This window comes from Penicillium subrubescens (genome assembly GCF_028828155.1).
Source record: "Penicillium subrubescens strain IBT 31985 chromosome Unknown utg000005l_segment0_segment0, whole genome shotgun sequence".
NCBI lineage: Eukaryota > Fungi > Ascomycota > Eurotiomycetes > Eurotiales > Aspergillaceae > Penicillium > Penicillium subrubescens.
The window spans coordinates 4495206-4511086 of NW_026643155.1; the positions used below are offsets into that span (position 1 = coordinate 4495206).

Here is a 15881-nt window from a genome sequence, read left to right on the forward strand (position 1 = left end):
GCAGCCAAGCCATTGCATGGCTATACAGTATACACCTTAGGACGGGGCAACGTCATACTGTACATCTCGTCTATCAACAGAACAGAACAAGTGTCCACTACAATGATTAGAAACTAATTACAAACCAATCCAATTCGCCAATACTAATTATACCCTCTCAAACAACGAATCTTTAACATCTACCGTCCCCTAAAAGCAGGCTTCCGCTTCTCCGCAAAAGCCCGCAGAGCCTCATACCGATCCTCAGTCTCAATCACCCCCTCATACGCCTGATTCTCCGCCACCTCGCCCAAGGCAGATCCCTGCACAGCCAGCAACGCTTGCTTCAGGGCAATCGGACCACCCTCACAGATATCCAATGCCAACTTGATACTCTCCCGGAGAACCTTCTCACGCGCCACGCCTTCTTGTTGACCCTCCTCCGGCAACACCTCCACCAAACGATCACAGAGCCCGATGAAATACGACTCGGGTCCGGAAACCCGTCGCCCGGTCAGGATGAGGTCGCGTGCGCGGGTGGGCCCAATCAGCGCGGGTAGACGGTAGGTGCCTCCCGCGCCTGGGATAATCGCGAGTCGGGTCTCGGGTAGACCGACTGTGCTGGAGGAGCCGAATACTCGGAGGTGAGTGCAAAGCGCGAGTTCGAGACCGCCGCCCAATGCCATTGAGGAGATAGCGGAGATGGTCGGGATTTGCAGGCCGGCGAGGCCTTTGAAAGTGGCGCGGAGCTTTTCGAGGAATTGTTCGGTTCTGTAGAGATGCATGTGTTGGTTAGCGGACGGGGTTGTCTCGGTTGAGGGTTATTTGGGTTCTTCTCACTCCGCATGGGTCATCTTAGCACGCTCCTTGAGATCTGCGCCGGCGCAGAACGCAGCGTCAACGTTGCTTGCCACCACCAAGGCCCGGGTCGGTCCGTTGCCATTCTCGGCCGCGATGGAGTTCACCTGCTTGGAGAGGGTATCCAGTAGGTGTCGCGAGATCGCATTGCGTGCTTTGGGCCGATTGAGCAGCAGTACGCGCACATGCCCGGAACCCGGGGCTGGAATTTGCTGGATCTTGATGATATCTTCTTCGGCGCTCGTGCTGTATCGTGAGGCGAATACCCGGGTGGACAGGACGGTCGGGCGAGAGAGTTGACCGAGGGTGGTGAGGCGGACGAGCCGCGGGGACAGGGTGAGTGTTGCCATCGCCCGGGTCAATGTGGGAGATTGTAGAGGCTCTGTCCCGGATGTACACTGCACGAGTTGCCGTAAGAAGGATATTGAACAAGAAAAGTCGAGTCTTGAGTGTTTCAACGTTGAAGAATCCAAAATGCGCGGAGCTCGGATGTGGGGAAAGCTTCTGACGAAACGCCGACGCTTGCCGAAGCATGCGGAGCTGGTCAAGTGGGGATTCCGTGTAGGAGGCCAGGATCATACAGTACGACCACTATGAGAGTAACCACCCAATTTGCCCTTCATGAGGACTATTCAGGTGCGCTATTGATTCTTCAAGGGGGGTGACTTTAACAATCCCCTATCTTTAAGGAGCCGGAACGGTGTGACAACTGATGCGAATAGCTTCTGGGTGTGCTCATTATGTAGACTCTTTGGACCTAGATCGTGGACAGACCAGACTTCTCAAAGAATGAATCTATTTCAAATTGCTTTTAATTATCATCAAAGTAGTGAATCAACTAAAACGAATTAATATCATAAGGCAAGACATCCCATCTAAGACGCGTCGTGACGTCCTCCGACGAATCCGAGTCAAATGGTCTGTCATGTTCCTTGAGGGACACTCAGTCGCACTCTTGAATGGAACACTCGACTGGACTTAGATCAGTGGGCTGCTGATATGGCACAGGAAAGCACTCTACTAGAGGCTATGGCCTTTGAACAGGCTTGATATACCTGGTCTTCATCGTTGGGTACAAAACCATAGCATCTGTCTAGTGAGTGCGTGCTACTCTCTTTACGATTACGGTAGTAGATCACAGGGAATGTTACTTTCTCCAGCTGCTATGATCATTGTCTCGATGATTTCAAATGTTCAAGTCTTCTCCGCGTTAGACTGGCTAGTATATTTACGCCTGAACCCAAAAATTCACGCTAGAGTCATGGGGTTGGCAACAAGCTTCGGAGGCCTCAAAAATGGGTATCACAATTCAAATCGACAAGCAGGAAATCTAAAAATACAAATAACTGTACACAAGCGAGCTGGCTTGAATCACCGACAGTAATCCTCAACCTCTTCGTCACTAGGCCATTCCCAGCCCGGGGTTTGGCTGATGATATCGTACGCCGCCTGCACTTTCGCAGGATCCGACGCTATCCGATCGCAGTCGGTCGGCCCGCGATGCAGTCTCTCCAAGGTTAGTCGAACTGCGGCCAGAGTCTGCCGCCGCATTTTGTCGCCATTCAGTCGCTCCTCGGCGGCTGCATTCAACGAAGAGGCCGATCGGCTCATCCACTGTAATAAGTGCAGTACTCCATCGTCATCGCCCACTGCGCCCAAAACCCGAACGAATCGATGCAATATCGCAAATGATGGCACGTGCAGAATCGTGGGCACTTGAAGTTGTGAATCGACTGCACTATTCTCGGTAAAGACGCTCTGCTCCACTAGTTTTGATGTTGAGGAGACAGGGAGAACGAGGGAATCGAACAGTGACTTCAGCACGAGCAGTCCATTCTCGACCATTGCGTCAAAGTGCTCATGTCCAAGAACCTCACTGTCTTCATCGCCATGGGTAGCTTTTTGGATCAGTGTGAACGCTTCCTCAGCCTCATCTGGGTGCTTGAGCCCCGCATTGACAGCTTCATTGAAGACCTTGCACATAGCATGGAATCCCTCTAGACTAGGCTCGATATCATGGCCTTTCATCCATTTCTGTGCCAAAAGAACTTCGTGCCATGCGAGAATCCGCCTCCAAGCTTTGTTTTCCTTTAAATACTTGGAGCTTGTATTGCCCAGCGCGGTTTGTATGTGAGTCCAGGCCGCTGGACAGGGATCCTTCCGAGCCTTGACCAATTGAACTGCATGCCAGAAAGCCCTGGGGTGGCACCCCTGTCGTGGATGATCTTCAAAGTCGGGAAGCACAGTCACAGGGCATCGCGACTGATCGTCTGTTGCAAGGAAAGGGAATTGGTCAAGCGTAAGAGACTTGGGTCCGGCGTGCAAAGTGGAGCTCGAGGATACACAGAGAAATTTGACGAAGGACGCAAATACACTGTCAGGCACGGTCTGAAGAGCATCCATGTGCTGCGATTCGTAGTCGGAGGAGTGGCCCAGTACAGTGAACAGCATTTTGATTTGCTCCTCTGTGAGATCACTGGCAATCAGATACCGCAGGCCGGTGCGAAAATCCACTTTAGTCCGAAGCAACAGGGCGAGTAGTCGACCGGGGAAGCGAAGTCCCTGAGAAGTCATTTGCTGCAGGAAATCTTGAAGCACCGGGGGTTCGGTGTGGACATAGATAATATCACGAGCGGAAGCAGGCTCGGCGTAGACTTCCCGGCCATCGCCAGGTAAGACGTGATCTGACTCGTCGAATCGGTTCTTGATAGCTAGTTGGCGATAGATCAACTTTTCAGCCATCTCAGTGTATATGGCCGCATTGAGAGGAAGACCGCGGTCCTGATAAGACAAAAAGCAAGCCCATGCTTCTCGAACAGTTCTTGTAGCACGGATACGAGCGACCCAAATGGCGGGATGATCGGGATTGGTTTGAGATGCACGGTGTAAAGACCTCGACCAGCGCATAAAGCTTCTGGTCTGAATAGTTGGACTTCGATCAGTGTCCCAGCCAGCCAGGATTGAACATACATCTTCCCAGAGCTTGCTAGAATAGCCCGCCTCTCGCATTTGCGACAAGACGTTCATCGCACGACTGTACATGCCTTCGTTACCCCGAAGAGCATCTATTCCCAACTTGCCTTCTTTCCAAGGCGGCCACGAAGGAGCCTTCAATTCAGCCGACTGCCGCTCATCTGACGTCTTCTTGTGTGCCAGCTGGATCGCAGCAACAGCTCGATAACCCTTCCTCGTGAGCGGAAGGACCGGCTTATGACTGGCCATGGCTCGTAGTAGTTCAAATTGGGCTTGTTGCTGGAGAGAGGTGGATTGGAAGGGGTGAATTTTGGATGGAACCGAAAGTAGGCGAAGGAAAATGTTGAAGTTCTTGATCCTGAGACGGTCGGCATTGGACTTCTTGAGAATTGAATTCTCTGCCTCGCCTCCATCTGTGGCCATCATAAACCGCGAAAACGCACTTGCAATAGTGGGCATTGCCTGTGGCCACACAGTGCGAGCATGTCGAACCAAGCGGGCAAACAAACGCATGCCGGTAGAATAATCGACCCGGGGCTGGAATTGCCCCGATGGCAGATTCAATTCCTCTTCCAGAGGCTCTGCTGACATCCTGCTAGATGGTAGTGGCTGGCCACTAATCAGATGTAATGAGTAGATCAAAAGCAATCGAAGGGATTGAGCCTCTAGATGCTTCTGTTTCAAAAGGAAAAGAACGATAAATGAAGGAGCAACGGGAGAGCCAGTGCCAAATTTAGACTGGTAATCGACTGCGAGTGCAAATAAACGCGGGATAGCCTGGTTGGCATCTTTACTCTTCAAAATCCATGCCCATGCTACCACATCGCCAGCGTCGTAGCCGCGAGTGGTTAAATAGCGATAGTTATTGTCTCTGAAGACTTTGCTGAGTGCAGAGTCTAAGCGGCCTGTCGAGTTCTGTTCTTTAGGTGATGAGAGCAACGGATCCACCAATCGTATATATTCCCCGAGTGTAGTCTGGAGGGATAGTCGCGCGGGGCGACCATATGTCGGCTGCAGCGCTTGTAGGTGTCGAATGATATCAGCATGTTGGGAAGCACGTTGAGTGATTCCCAGAGGATGACCCGCGAGGCGGAGAGCTTTGGCCAGATACTCCGACGGGGTAGGTTTCGTTTGCCCATGCGCTTTCTTCAAACGTCGCCTCGAAATCAAAATGTCGGACCGCGTTTGGTTTGACGCACTTGGATGCTGTGACTTTGGGCCACGAGGCTCCTCATTTTCGCTCCTCGGTAAGTCCTGAGCATGTTTCGGCGGTCCTTGGGCTAATTTGATATCTGTAACAGGCGATTCGGGGCATCGGAGAGTGCCCTGAGAACGAAATAGGCGTCGAACGCCTCCGGGGGTACTCCGCGGCAGGCCAGCGCAAGTTGCGAGGGTAAGATCACCGTGATGGCGTGCCTGAGGTTCATCAACAACAGATCAGCATTTTCCAAAGCCACAGAATCCAGATCAAAATCAGGAAATGCCTTACCTTGCAACATTGACGGCCAGCCAGCTGTGCCGCTCTCAGAGATACCCCCGAAAGGCCGCAAACATGATTGAGAGCCAATGACATCCATGAATGTCGTCATCCACAAGCCCTCTCCAATTCGACACACTCCAGCTAGGAGACCAGGAGTTTACAGTGTCTCCTTCGCCTCGAGAACGCAGAATTGAGCAGCGCTAAACTCAATCAAACCGGGTCATATCAGGAACTCGAAAAAAGTAACGCGGCTCCCGAGCGACACGGAAAAGACTGGGTCCAAGTCACGTGAGTGATCGTCACGGGCTGCGGTTTTCGGGATGGCGCGCATTCTGAGAGTCTCACGAACAAACGATATCCGCATCGCCTTTCAAAAATCGTCTCAAGGTACCAACTCGACCCAGTGGAGGTCTCGGCTTCACTGTGCCTCGGTCGATTAATACCTAGAGTGTATCTGATTCCTCCCTCATCCATTCTTTGCTTATTTTCGCGGCGGAAAGGCAATCGGGGTCTTGTTTGGTCCCTCTCGTCGCGATCCCATCCTTTCCTGATCTCCCCTCGGGCCTCACATCAAAATCTATTTGGCCACCGGTTCTGAACAAGCTCAAACACCACCCTCAACCCCCACAAGCCATTGAATATCCACTATTCAGTCGCAAACTAAACATTTTTCTACTCGGTCGTTCCCAGGGTCAATTCAGAACGCCCGTTTCGTTTGAGGGGATCGCGTCGACGCAAGTACTGTCAACCCTGTCACCCGTTGCAGCTTTTGCGCAAACATGAGCGCCGACGAGAACGGAGATACCCCAATGATGCCGGCCCCCAACGGCGAGCCCCATCCTGACGCCTCAGCGACCGCGACCCCGGCGAAGAGAAAGCGGTCTGCCCAGGAGGAGAACTTGGCTGTCGACTCCAACACGTCCACCACGTCGCGTGATAAAGCAACTCTCCATGAGAATCTACGCAGCCTCGTGGGCCTCCTTATCAAGTGAGTTCTAATACAGGAAGTCGATGGTCAGTTCTCACTAACAGCATCGATATAGACATGACACTGAGCTTCAGCTTCTATCCTGCCCCTTCCCCACGTCCGGAATGAAGCCACGAGCGAAGCGCGCCAAAACTTCAAGCGACCAAGAAACAACCAACGTACAAATTCGAGTCGAGTCCGGTCGTTATAACACACTGCAAGAGTTCTTGGCCGATATTGAAAAGGCCTCTGCAGCCGTGATCGAGCGCAACCAGAACCAGTCAAATGGCACCAAAGCTGATGGCACACCCTTGACGGAGGTGGTGAACCGCATCGCGGCTTTCAAAAAACATATGAACAGCCTCGTTGGTCAATCCTTTGTCAATCAAACCGAGGTCAAGGCCGAAGCCTCCGAGGACGAGGCCGAACAATCAGCGGAGGCTCTGGCATCCATTCCAGGTGCTCGGGAGGACCGACAGGCATTGACATTTTTCGGTTCGAACCCTTCGAGCCAAACAAATCCGAAGCAGTTGTTCTCGAGTCTGCAAAAATCGGTCAAGGTACCATTACAATCCTCTGAATCCGACGTGGAAAAATTCGTCGAAGTTCAAGAGCAACTTCGCGAGACCGCCCTCCCCGCCGGTATCATATCCACCAAGGTGGTTCCTTACAATCTCAATGTCACAAAGCCACAAAAGAGGACCTTTGGCGAAGTTTTTGCTCCTCGCTCAGGCCTGCCACACATGCAGCCTCCGCGCACGCGAGGTCATCGAAGCTCTTCAGCATCCTGGATTGATCCGTTTGATGCCGTCTTCGATACGAAAAACTTCTTGGGAGATCGCAATAGCTACTGCCTGACACCCCTCCCTGCTGGCCAATGGCTACACTACGGCGGCGTAACATCGTCGCCTTCATACTGGGCTCGTGTGGAGAAGCAGCATGCCGAGGCAGACACCGGCCCGAAGCACGGGGATCCTGCACTTTGGACTGGCGATGACCCTTCATTGCTGCAGGGTGTCTTCTCATCATTTGCCCCGTCCTATGACAGCTCGGGGGCTGTTCTGCAGCTTGATGCGAAGGACTCGGTGTGGTGGGAGAAGCGAGGCGCAAAGCGCTTGCGGACTTTGCTCTCTCTCCAAGATGAGGAAGTTGAAACATCAGTGGTGCAGCCTGGCAGCATCGGTGACCTCGATGAGAGCACGCTCGATGAAATGGTGAAACAGTTCAATCCCGATGATTTCGCTTATGACCCCACTCAAGACGAACCCAGCAAAGAGGACCCTGAATCTCGAGAGGTCGAAGAGTTGCTCCAAGAGATTTCTGAATTGCTAGACACTTTGAGCTCGTATCAGAAAATCCGCAATCTCCACATTCCCTCCTCGGCAGGCGAAACCTCAGAATCAAACGAGCCTGTCACCCCCATGTTCGGTACTCCTGAAAGCCCCTCCGAAGCTGAGCGAACTGTCTACGAAACCCTCAAGGCGAGTCTGTACGCCATCATCAACAATCTTCCTCCATTTGCAGTTGCGAAGCTCAATGGCGATCAACTTGCCGAGCTAAACATCAGCCAAAAGATCCTCGTCGAGAATCCGGATTACAGCGGCACCATGGAGAAGGATGACTACACATTGCATCAGGATCGTGCAGCAGCAATTGCCGCTGCCGCTGCCGCTGCCACAAATGCTGCGACCGCTGCGTCGAATGCCATGAACCGTGCCTCGACGCCTTCTGGAGCTCGACCTGGATACCAACAAACCCCACAAAGCGCATACAACCAACGTGTTGTCCCTCCTAATCCTCAGATGTCACAACCCAGGCCTGGTTTCCCGGTCCCACAACCAGCGCGACAGCCCTCCGCGGGAGGCTCATACACCCCAGGCTATACTGGAGCTCGGCCCCCGAGCACTCCTGCGCAACAACGGCCCGGCTACATGCCTCAGCAGTACTCCCAAGGGAACCCACAGCACAGTCAAGTGAACAACACGCCACAGTTCCAACGGCCCCCGTCTAATGGCTACACGCAATCTCCACAACAATACACTCCGCGACCTGGGCAACCGGCTGCTACGTACAATGCCACACCCCAGGCACGCACACCTTACGCCAATGCAGGCGCCCCTCAGCCATATCAAAATGCAACCCGTACACCGTCGCAGACTGCGTTCCCGAATTCGGCTGCCGCGGTGATTTATGCCCGCAGTGCTGCTGAACAGCAGGCCACAAAGGCGGCTCAGCTTGCAGTCCAGCAACGGCAAAGTCCCTCGACTCCGCAGCCTCATGGTCTTGAAGCTCGCTCGTCCCATGAGGGTAGCCTTACTCCCGGCAAGCAGAACGGTACTCCCGTCCCAGCACAACAGGCGACCTGAAGTTAGGACAGCTATCAGCTTTCCTGGATCGTGCGGCAAGGCTCACTCGATGTTTCGTGAGAAGCAGTTCTTCCTTCCCGGTTAAGCTCATCAGTCTGTTCATGAAATTTGATCTTGATCCAAGATTTGCGTCACTTCCTTCTGCGTTTGAACATGGCTTTCGTAATGCCTGTCTCCGTGTTTCGATTCTTTTTCTTCCGATTCTCTTTCTCCACTGTGTTTTTAATGGTGTTTGTCCTTTATTTTTACGAACTTGTATTGGTTCTGGTTTTCGGTGTTCAGCTGCAATGACAGCGACTGGCGTGTAGAGGCGTGGGTTTTCAGGACGGTTCCAGTCGAGTTTTACTGTAGCCCTGGTGGTCTGGGCTGTTGGGTGGCGAGGCAGTCTGTTCGCTGTGTCTACAGTCTACACTGGTTTAGCTTTTTCTAGATATGAAGAAGATTCACTTACTCTTTTCCCAACATATGGACAATGGACTGTGCCATGTTGAGACCATATTCTAAAACGTATATCTTCCTAAAGTATCATCGATCATATCCACACACCACGCAAGACCATCATCCACCACCACCATCACCGTCATCATCATAATCATCATCCTCATCATCATGATCATATTCATATTCATAATTATTAAAAATAACAAAAAAAGTGAAAACCGAAACCGCTCCGCCCAGCCCGGTTTCCGGGGCCGCTAACTCCGCCCCACTGACCACCAGTAAATGAAACTCGAATGATCATGGGGAGAGTGGCACAATTCTGCAAGTGCATTGATACCACCCGGTGTCGAAATTCCCACCGCCGAAGGTTGGACGACGACCTGGTTGTTTTACCAACTAGGCCGTGGGTGTCTTCTTGAATGTTTGGGGGTTGAGGTCCTATTTCGCCTGTCATGGCAAACGAATGCGTGCTTGGTTTCAATTCCGGGTGGAGGATCCGCTTTTTGTGGGTCTGGCAAGCTTGATGGCTCTACCGAACGGAACATGACAAATTATAAATGGGAAAGATGAGTTTTTGAGACTGTGTATTGAGGTGTATGTTCCCCCCCCCCCCCCCCCCCCACGGGTTTGGTTTTGATATTGGGTGGATACCGATGCGGCTCAGCCTTACATATGAGACCCACATACAGTACCCGGACTACAGCATATACTTCATAGGTGTCTGCAGGTGGAGGGGAAATATATATCTGGAGATATTTCTATCAAAAGATTGGAATATATGTACGATGGTTCACGATGAAGAAAGAATGTCAAAATTCATAATCCCGGGATTCATTCATATCAAATAATTCGTACATCAAAGAAACACAAGATTCAGTCGAACCACGAAGATTCTCTCCAAGCAAAGGAAACAATCCATGCGTATCCGCTGTATGCCCCGTTCCAAGTTTAAGAGGTATCTTCCATGTCAATAACTACCAGCAGAGCCAAAACCAATCTACCTTGCCATGATATCGCAACAATAACCCAATGGTATAGTAAATTAAAAAGAAAGAATCGATTTGCCAAGAACCCTAACGCCCTTAATCTCCCTACTGAAAGAACTTTTGTTCAGTTTCTTGGGATTCTTCAAGTTGGTTGGGAGTTTTTTTCCCCCCTCTCCAACAAGAAGCCGAGTGGGTGGGTGAGTGAGTGAATAAGGACGTGCCAGGATCCGTTACGGCGGGTCGATGTCGACGCAAATATGGGACGAACATAGGGAATTCGTGAGTCGTTACATGATTCTCTATGTTATTCAGGGAATGAACATGGCCGCAATGGTCATGAAGCCAAAGTATCTATCGACGTGTTAGTACATCCATCAAAAAAGCCAGGAGAAAGGATAAACATACATAGTCGCACACCTCCATCCGTCCCTCGAGTCCACCAGAGCTTCAATACCAGAAGAGTAATTGGCCGCAACAGCAGCCGCCGCACCACCGGTAACGGTCACCACGACGAGTCGACCCGAGAACTCGGCAATCATGCTAAACGCAAGAAGAGGCATCAAAAGAGCACCCGAGGCGATAATGATGGCCATGTAGACCGGTGCTGCGGCGGCGGATGCTGCCAGTCGCGGAGTGAGAGCGACTAGGTCAGCGTCTTGATCGAGGAAGCGGGTTTCGGCCGCGGCGATGGGGTTGTGTTCTTTCATCCAGGAGCGGTAGTTGGTGATGTCGTCGTCTGAGGCGCGGGGGAGGGTTTGGAGGACTTTGCTGTATGCGCTTAGTGCGGTGTCTGTGGGAGTGTTAGTTATTTTGCTAGATTTATTGAGAGGTGATATGTGGACGAACTGTATTGCTCTGTCTTTTGAACAAGGGCAGCCATTAGATCCATGCGTCGGTAGTGAAGGGATGAATACGCCTGAGATTGGACGTCGACTCGGCGTGACGCAGGTAGAGGCTTGGTACCCTCTTTCTCGGCAGTAGCGACTCGATGCATCTCCTCGTACTCGTCAAGGGTGTGGAGATCTTCCTCCATCTGGGAGATCTCATCCTGAAGATGTAATAAGACGCGGTGATTCACGCTTTCAAAGCGTCGGTACAGTGGTGGAAACGCTGCTTTGTCTTGGGTGGTGGAGTGGGTGAGGTGCGATGCGACAAGTCCATATCCTGATGTGACCTCTGGCGCACTGGAGTCTCGTCGTTTGAGCGCTGTGCCTCGGTGGAGGCTGTCTTCGGGACTGCTCGGTGGGGAGGGAGGGAGAGGAGGTCTGTGAATGGTGGTTGCATCTCTCGATGTATAGTAGCTCTCTGGCCGAGTAATTTGTAATTCATGTTTTCCCGGCGAGGGAGGCTCTGTCGGAGAGGCTTTGCGAGATGGTACCTGTCTGCGGGTGATCTGCACTTGTCTCTCCGAGGGTGCTGGTGCAGTCGGCGCCGGTGGTGGTGGGCGCGAGTCACTAGAGCTTCTCGATATCGTGGTGGATGGGAGAGGCTTCTGTGAAACCAGTAGTGAGTGCGGGATGGGACTTGATCGAGGCTTTGGTGACTGGATCTTGGCGATAGCTTGGGCGTGCACTGGAGGTGCAGGTTCATCGTCCTCAGAAGATTCCAATTCTGACGACGATGGAGATGACGATGTTGAATCACCTTCTTCTAGAAACTCGAATACGTTGGGAACTTTCCTCGCTGGTTCAAGTGGCTTGTCCGGCGGGGACTCAAGCGCCGGCAGCGGCTTCAAGGCTTGTTTTGATGCATTGAACTGGTCATTTGGTGATGATGGTTTGTTGGTGATTTTGGGACTTTGCCCAGGACCAGCCTGGGTGACGGTTGTGGCATTGGAAACGGTGGATGAGGTTCTTTTCCTCCCCTGCTTCTGGGGCTTCCTTGAGCGTAGACTATGCATGATGATCGGAGAAGGTCGGAAGTACCCGGTTCATCACTTTAACCCCAAAAAGCAAATTCAAGAATACAGTACGCAGTGTCAATTAGGCCATGCCCATAGTCGGCGAATTTGATGCACATGAGAGTGTCGCAGAAAATCACGATGATAGTGAAATCCAAAGCGTCAAATGTATGGGGGCCCGAGGCATGACACAAGGGAGGGGCAGGAATTCCGATCAGATCACAACTCTCCACCGCGCGGAATCCAGGGATGTTAGTCCTGCGCGATGACCCAGAAAGTCAAACAGAGTTACGAAAAACAAAGGAAGAATACGCAAGAACACGAAGAAATGGGTAGGGATGGTGGGACACGATGTGATGTCTCAACTCTCCCCGCGTTGTCCCCTTGACAGGTATCTTCCGAGGAGTACGGAGTATAGTCGAGTAGTTATATCCCCCAGGGCTGAGACGATCCCGCCCCAAAATCAATCAGTTTCGATAGTCTGGAATAGGTCAAAATGATCATAATCACGGCCCCGTCAGCCCCCAATAATGCAACAATGTTGGTGTCAATGCCAATTTGGGGCAGGACTAAAACGAGCCACCTGGGGCGAGTCGCTGAGGAATGGAGAGTTGCAATTCGTCGCACCGGGAATCCCCAAACAATCTGAGGCAGATGAGAAGCGCCGAGGGCTTCAGATCAACAGCCAATGACCGTGGGGTCGTAAGGAGGTTCCTGGAATCCCTGTCGATCTGGAAAGGAGAGGGAAATGGTTGTTATTAGGAGAGTCAGTGATCCTTCTGTTTATGACGCTTCGAAGAGATTCACTTTAGTACGGTTGTACACGATGTGAAGAACGAAGGGAACTAACTAGTGGGATGACGGCAGCTGCTCGTTGGGCCTCTGGTGATCCCATCGAGTGGGCCAATCAGGCCAAATCAGCCGGGATTTCCTATCCGATCCGGATGATAATGATGCATGTGTCTGAACAGAGTCAACCCATGCGCTGGCGATTCGCTCGTCGATCATCTTCCTTGCGTCCAGCCCATCTGGCGGTCTAGCGGCCCCAATTATTGAGCATCCGAACTGGGGGACGAAGCATGGCCACGTTGATGTTTTCTGATCACAATCCCTGTATCTCGTAGTTGTGTCGTGCAGGATTGATTGCTTCTGTCGCGCAGTGTAGTGGATGTAGTGGAGGTTTCTAGTTCTGGTGAGAAGTTGTCCACGATTGTATTTCCCTGCACACGGAATCCCAGTGCCTAGTCCAGGACTCCAGTTGCATCCAAACACGAGTCCAGCAGATTTCCCCGCTTCTTGGAGAGTCAATCGAGTACTGAATGGTTGGCATTACAATAACTGTGGTTGACTATCAATAGCTATACAAAATAGTATAGTTCTTTTTAGATATAGTGTATCGTATAGTCTTTAGCTAATTTAGCTAGTGTTACATAGTGTTACTATAGTTAGTTTAGAGACCCCCAAACCAACTCCCCAAGCTGGGGCCGCCCCCGTCATCATCGCGGGCGGTCCGCAAATCGGCTTCCTTTCGAGTTCTGCAAATTAACATCCTGGTATCTTTGAACCCTCCAACGGCCTCTGCACCGCCCACAATTCCCCCTCCATGCTCCGGCCATGGCCCAGCGGCGCTGTCCGCGTTCTTTGCCGGGTCAATCGGCCCTTCCTGGCTCGCCCCCAGGCTAATCCCGCTCGTTTCCCTTCGACTCGCAGTCTCCAGTCCGCCGCGACAGACCGCGTCCCCCTCCGCAAGCAGCTCAAGCAAGAGGCTAAAGCTCTCAAGGCACAGAAGAAGCTGCGCAAAGAGTCCGAGGAGGCCTCCAGGCAAGATTGGGAATTGACCGTGGGTGTTGAGATCCACGCGCAACTGGATACCGAAGCAAAATTGTTCTCTCGTGAGTCTACACCGATACAAAGACATCTTTTGGCTGTACTCTTTAGCTTACGGTCCCTTTTCTGAAACAGGTGCCCCAACATCCACGAGTGACACCCCCAATTCCAATGTCGCCTTGTTCGACCTGGCCTTTCCGGGCAGTCAGCCGGTGCGTGTTGGACTCATCCCGCTGCACGGCGAGGGCATCCAAAAGCTCATGCGACACAGGAATTCCAAGCCGCTACCCTCCTTCCAGCCCTCCGCGCCGCCATTGCCTTGAATTGTCAGATCCAGCCCGTCAGCCGATTCGATCGAAAGCACTATTTCTACCAAGACCAGCCGGCTGGTTATCAAATAACACAATATTATGGTTGGTGTCATTCCACTGACTATTATCGTTCGGCTAGGATACCAATTGACTCGCTACAGAACCGTTCGCACGGAATGGATATGTCGACCTACTTGACTACGATGGCATTGCCCCCGAGGACGGGGGTCGGGTCCGCGTGGACATCAAGCAGGTTCAGCTCGAACAGGATACCGCCAAATCCCAAGAATACCCGCCCGCGACGCAGCTCCTCGATTTCAATCGTGTCTCCCACCCTCTGATCGAGATCATTACGATGCCACAAATCCATACCCCTGCGACCGCTGCCGCCTGCGTTCGAAAGCTCCAAGCGATTCTCCTAGCCTGCGGTGCCGTGACAACGGGAATGGAAATGGGTGGACTACGTGCGGATGTCAATGTGTCGATCCGCCGTCGAGGCGAAGCCCCAGGGCAGCACCGATACGATGGGATCGGCGGGCTGGGCCAGCGCACGGAAATCAAGAATCTGAGCAGTTTCAAGGCGGTGGAGGATGCCATTGTCGCCGAGAAGAACCGCCAGATTGCAGTTCTGGAGAGCGGCGGTGTGATCGAAGGTGAGACCCGTGGATGGACCATTGGTAGCACCGAGACACGCAGGCTGCGAGGGAAAGAGGGTGCGGTCGACTACCGCTACATGCCAGACCCAGATATTTCCCCACTGGTCATCGGCGAGGATCTGATCTCCAGCCTGACGGAGTCATTACCGACCTCCCCAGATTCGCTTGTGACCCAGTTGACTGGTGCTGAATACGGTCTCTCGATCGAAGACGCAAAGCCTTTGATTGAGCTGGATGACGGGGCTCGACTGGAGTATTACCAGGATGTGGTGGACATCCTCCAGTCTCTCCACCCCGACCAGGACCCCCAGACCCACGCGGCTCTCACGCGAATGGCGGGTAATTGGGTTCTCCACGAACTTGGTGGTCTTCTCACCAAGGCGGACCGGGCCTGGGACGACACGATCGTCCCGGCCCGGGCACTGGCGGATCTTGTCGACCATCTACAGCAGAAGCGCATTACGGGATCTATTGCGAAGCAGGTCCTGGCGGCGGTCTTTGACGGCGATCGGCGGCCTGTGCCTCGATTGCTGGAGGAAGATAACCTCTTGCTCCGGCCGATGTCACGCGAGGAATACGTGGCGCTGGCCGAAACGGTTCTCGCGCAAAGGCCAGAGATGGTTGAGCAGATCCGCAGCAAGAACCAGCTGGGGAAAATGGGCTGGTTCTTGGGCCAGATGATGCGCCTGGGGGAGAAGGGCCGCGTTGAAGCGCCCAAGGCCCAGGAAGTTCTCCAGGAACTGATTCTGGGGAAGCAGTAGAGCCACCCTAGGCCGAAAAGGAATCCCTTGTATGAATACGTGTACTACATAGCCCAATCTTCATGATACCCGTACTTTTAGTTTGAATTTTGTCCCACTTGACCGAAGCAAGAAAGACCCGCCCTGCTGGTAGTTTGTAGATTCGCATCGTTCTGAGCACTACTGATCGGCCTTCCTTTTACCGCTGCAGACGCCCTTAAACCACTTCCAAACCCCTCAAAGTCTCTCCGATAGCATTACGACATTCCTCCGGCTTTCGCCCCTCACTAAGACGTAAAATTGCAACGCAGTGGGACGGCAAAGGGCCCTAAACGGGGCCGCTCTCCTCAACCTGTACTTAACGGAAGTGATGGAGTACCCGGCGGAGCGAGATGAT

The 15881-nt window shown here is 52.6% G+C and overlaps 5 protein-coding genes across 5 annotated transcripts; 2 read left to right on the top strand and 3 right to left on the bottom strand.

The window, feature by feature from the left end:
• Positions 1-179: 179 nt before the first annotated feature.
• Positions 180-1187, bottom strand: N7473_008144 (putative mitochondrial methylglutaconyl-CoA hydratase (Auh); the record flags this gene model as incomplete). The annotated part of the gene is made up of 2 exons (XM_057154084.1): positions 180-750; positions 820-1187. 2 exons carry the CDS (start codon positions 1185-1187, stop codon positions 180-182), a joined length of 939 nt encoding a protein of 312 aa, XP_057008422.1.
• A 1021-nt stretch (positions 1188-2208) lies between these two features.
• On the bottom strand, positions 2209-5383 carry N7473_008145 (uncharacterized protein; the record flags this gene model as incomplete). The annotated part of the gene is made up of 2 exons (XM_057154085.1): positions 2209-5226; positions 5300-5383. 2 exons carry the CDS (start codon positions 5381-5383, stop codon positions 2209-2211), a joined length of 3102 nt encoding a protein of 1033 aa, XP_057008423.1.
• A 260-nt stretch (positions 5384-5643) lies between these two features.
• N7473_008146 (uncharacterized protein) lies at positions 5644-8623 on the top strand (the record flags this gene model as incomplete). Its single annotated transcript, XM_057154086.1, has 2 exons — positions 5644-6278; positions 6334-8623. The coding sequence occupies exons 1-2, from the start codon at positions 6070-6072 to the stop codon at positions 8621-8623; spliced, it is 2499 nt and encodes an 832-aa protein (XP_057008424.1). The 5' UTR covers positions 5644-6069.
• A 1249-nt stretch (positions 8624-9872) lies between these two features.
• On the bottom strand, positions 9873-12872 carry N7473_008147 (uncharacterized protein). Its single transcript, XM_057154087.1, has 3 exons — positions 10897-12872; positions 10456-10840; positions 9873-10401 (listed from the first exon to the last, which is right to left on the bottom strand). The coding sequence occupies exons 1-3, from the start codon at positions 11948-11950 to the stop codon at positions 10359-10361; spliced, it is 1482 nt and encodes a 493-aa protein (XP_057008425.1). The 5' UTR covers positions 11951-12872; the 3' UTR covers positions 9873-10358.
• A 596-nt stretch (positions 12873-13468) lies between these two features.
• On the top strand, positions 13469-15599 carry N7473_008148 (glutamyl-tRNA(Gln) amidotransferase subunit PET112). Its single transcript, XM_057154088.1, has 4 exons — positions 13469-13842; positions 13913-13989; positions 14049-14190; positions 14250-15599. The coding sequence occupies exons 1-4, from the start codon at positions 13554-13556 to the stop codon at positions 15503-15505; spliced, it is 1764 nt and encodes a 587-aa protein (XP_057008426.1). The 5' UTR covers positions 13469-13553; the 3' UTR covers positions 15506-15599.
• The last annotated feature ends 282 nt before the right edge of the window (positions 15600-15881 follow it).

Coding starts and splice junctions, on each gene's coding strand:
- N7473_008147 (XM_057154087.1), bottom strand. CDS start 11,950: ATGCATAGTCTACGCTCAAGGAAGCCCCAGAAGCAGGGGAGGAAAAGA. Junction 10,841..10,896: donor TCAAAAGACAGAGCAATACA/GTTCGTCCACAT, acceptor ACACTCCCACAG/ACACCGCACTAAGCGCATAC. Junction 10,402..10,455: donor GGATGGAGGTGTGCGACTAT/GTATGTTTATCC, acceptor ACACGTCGATAG/ATACTTTGGCTTCATGACCA.
- N7473_008148 (XM_057154088.1), top strand. CDS start 13,554: ATGCTCCGGCCATGGCCCAGCGGCGCTGTCCGCGTTCTTTGCCGGGTC. Junction 13,843..13,912: donor CGAAGCAAAATTGTTCTCTC/GTGAGTCTACAC, acceptor TTTCTGAAACAG/GTGCCCCAACATCCACGAGT. Junction 13,990..14,048: donor CCTTTCCGGGCAGTCAGCCG/GTGCGTGTTGGA, acceptor CATGCGACACAG/GAATTCCAAGCCGCTACCCT.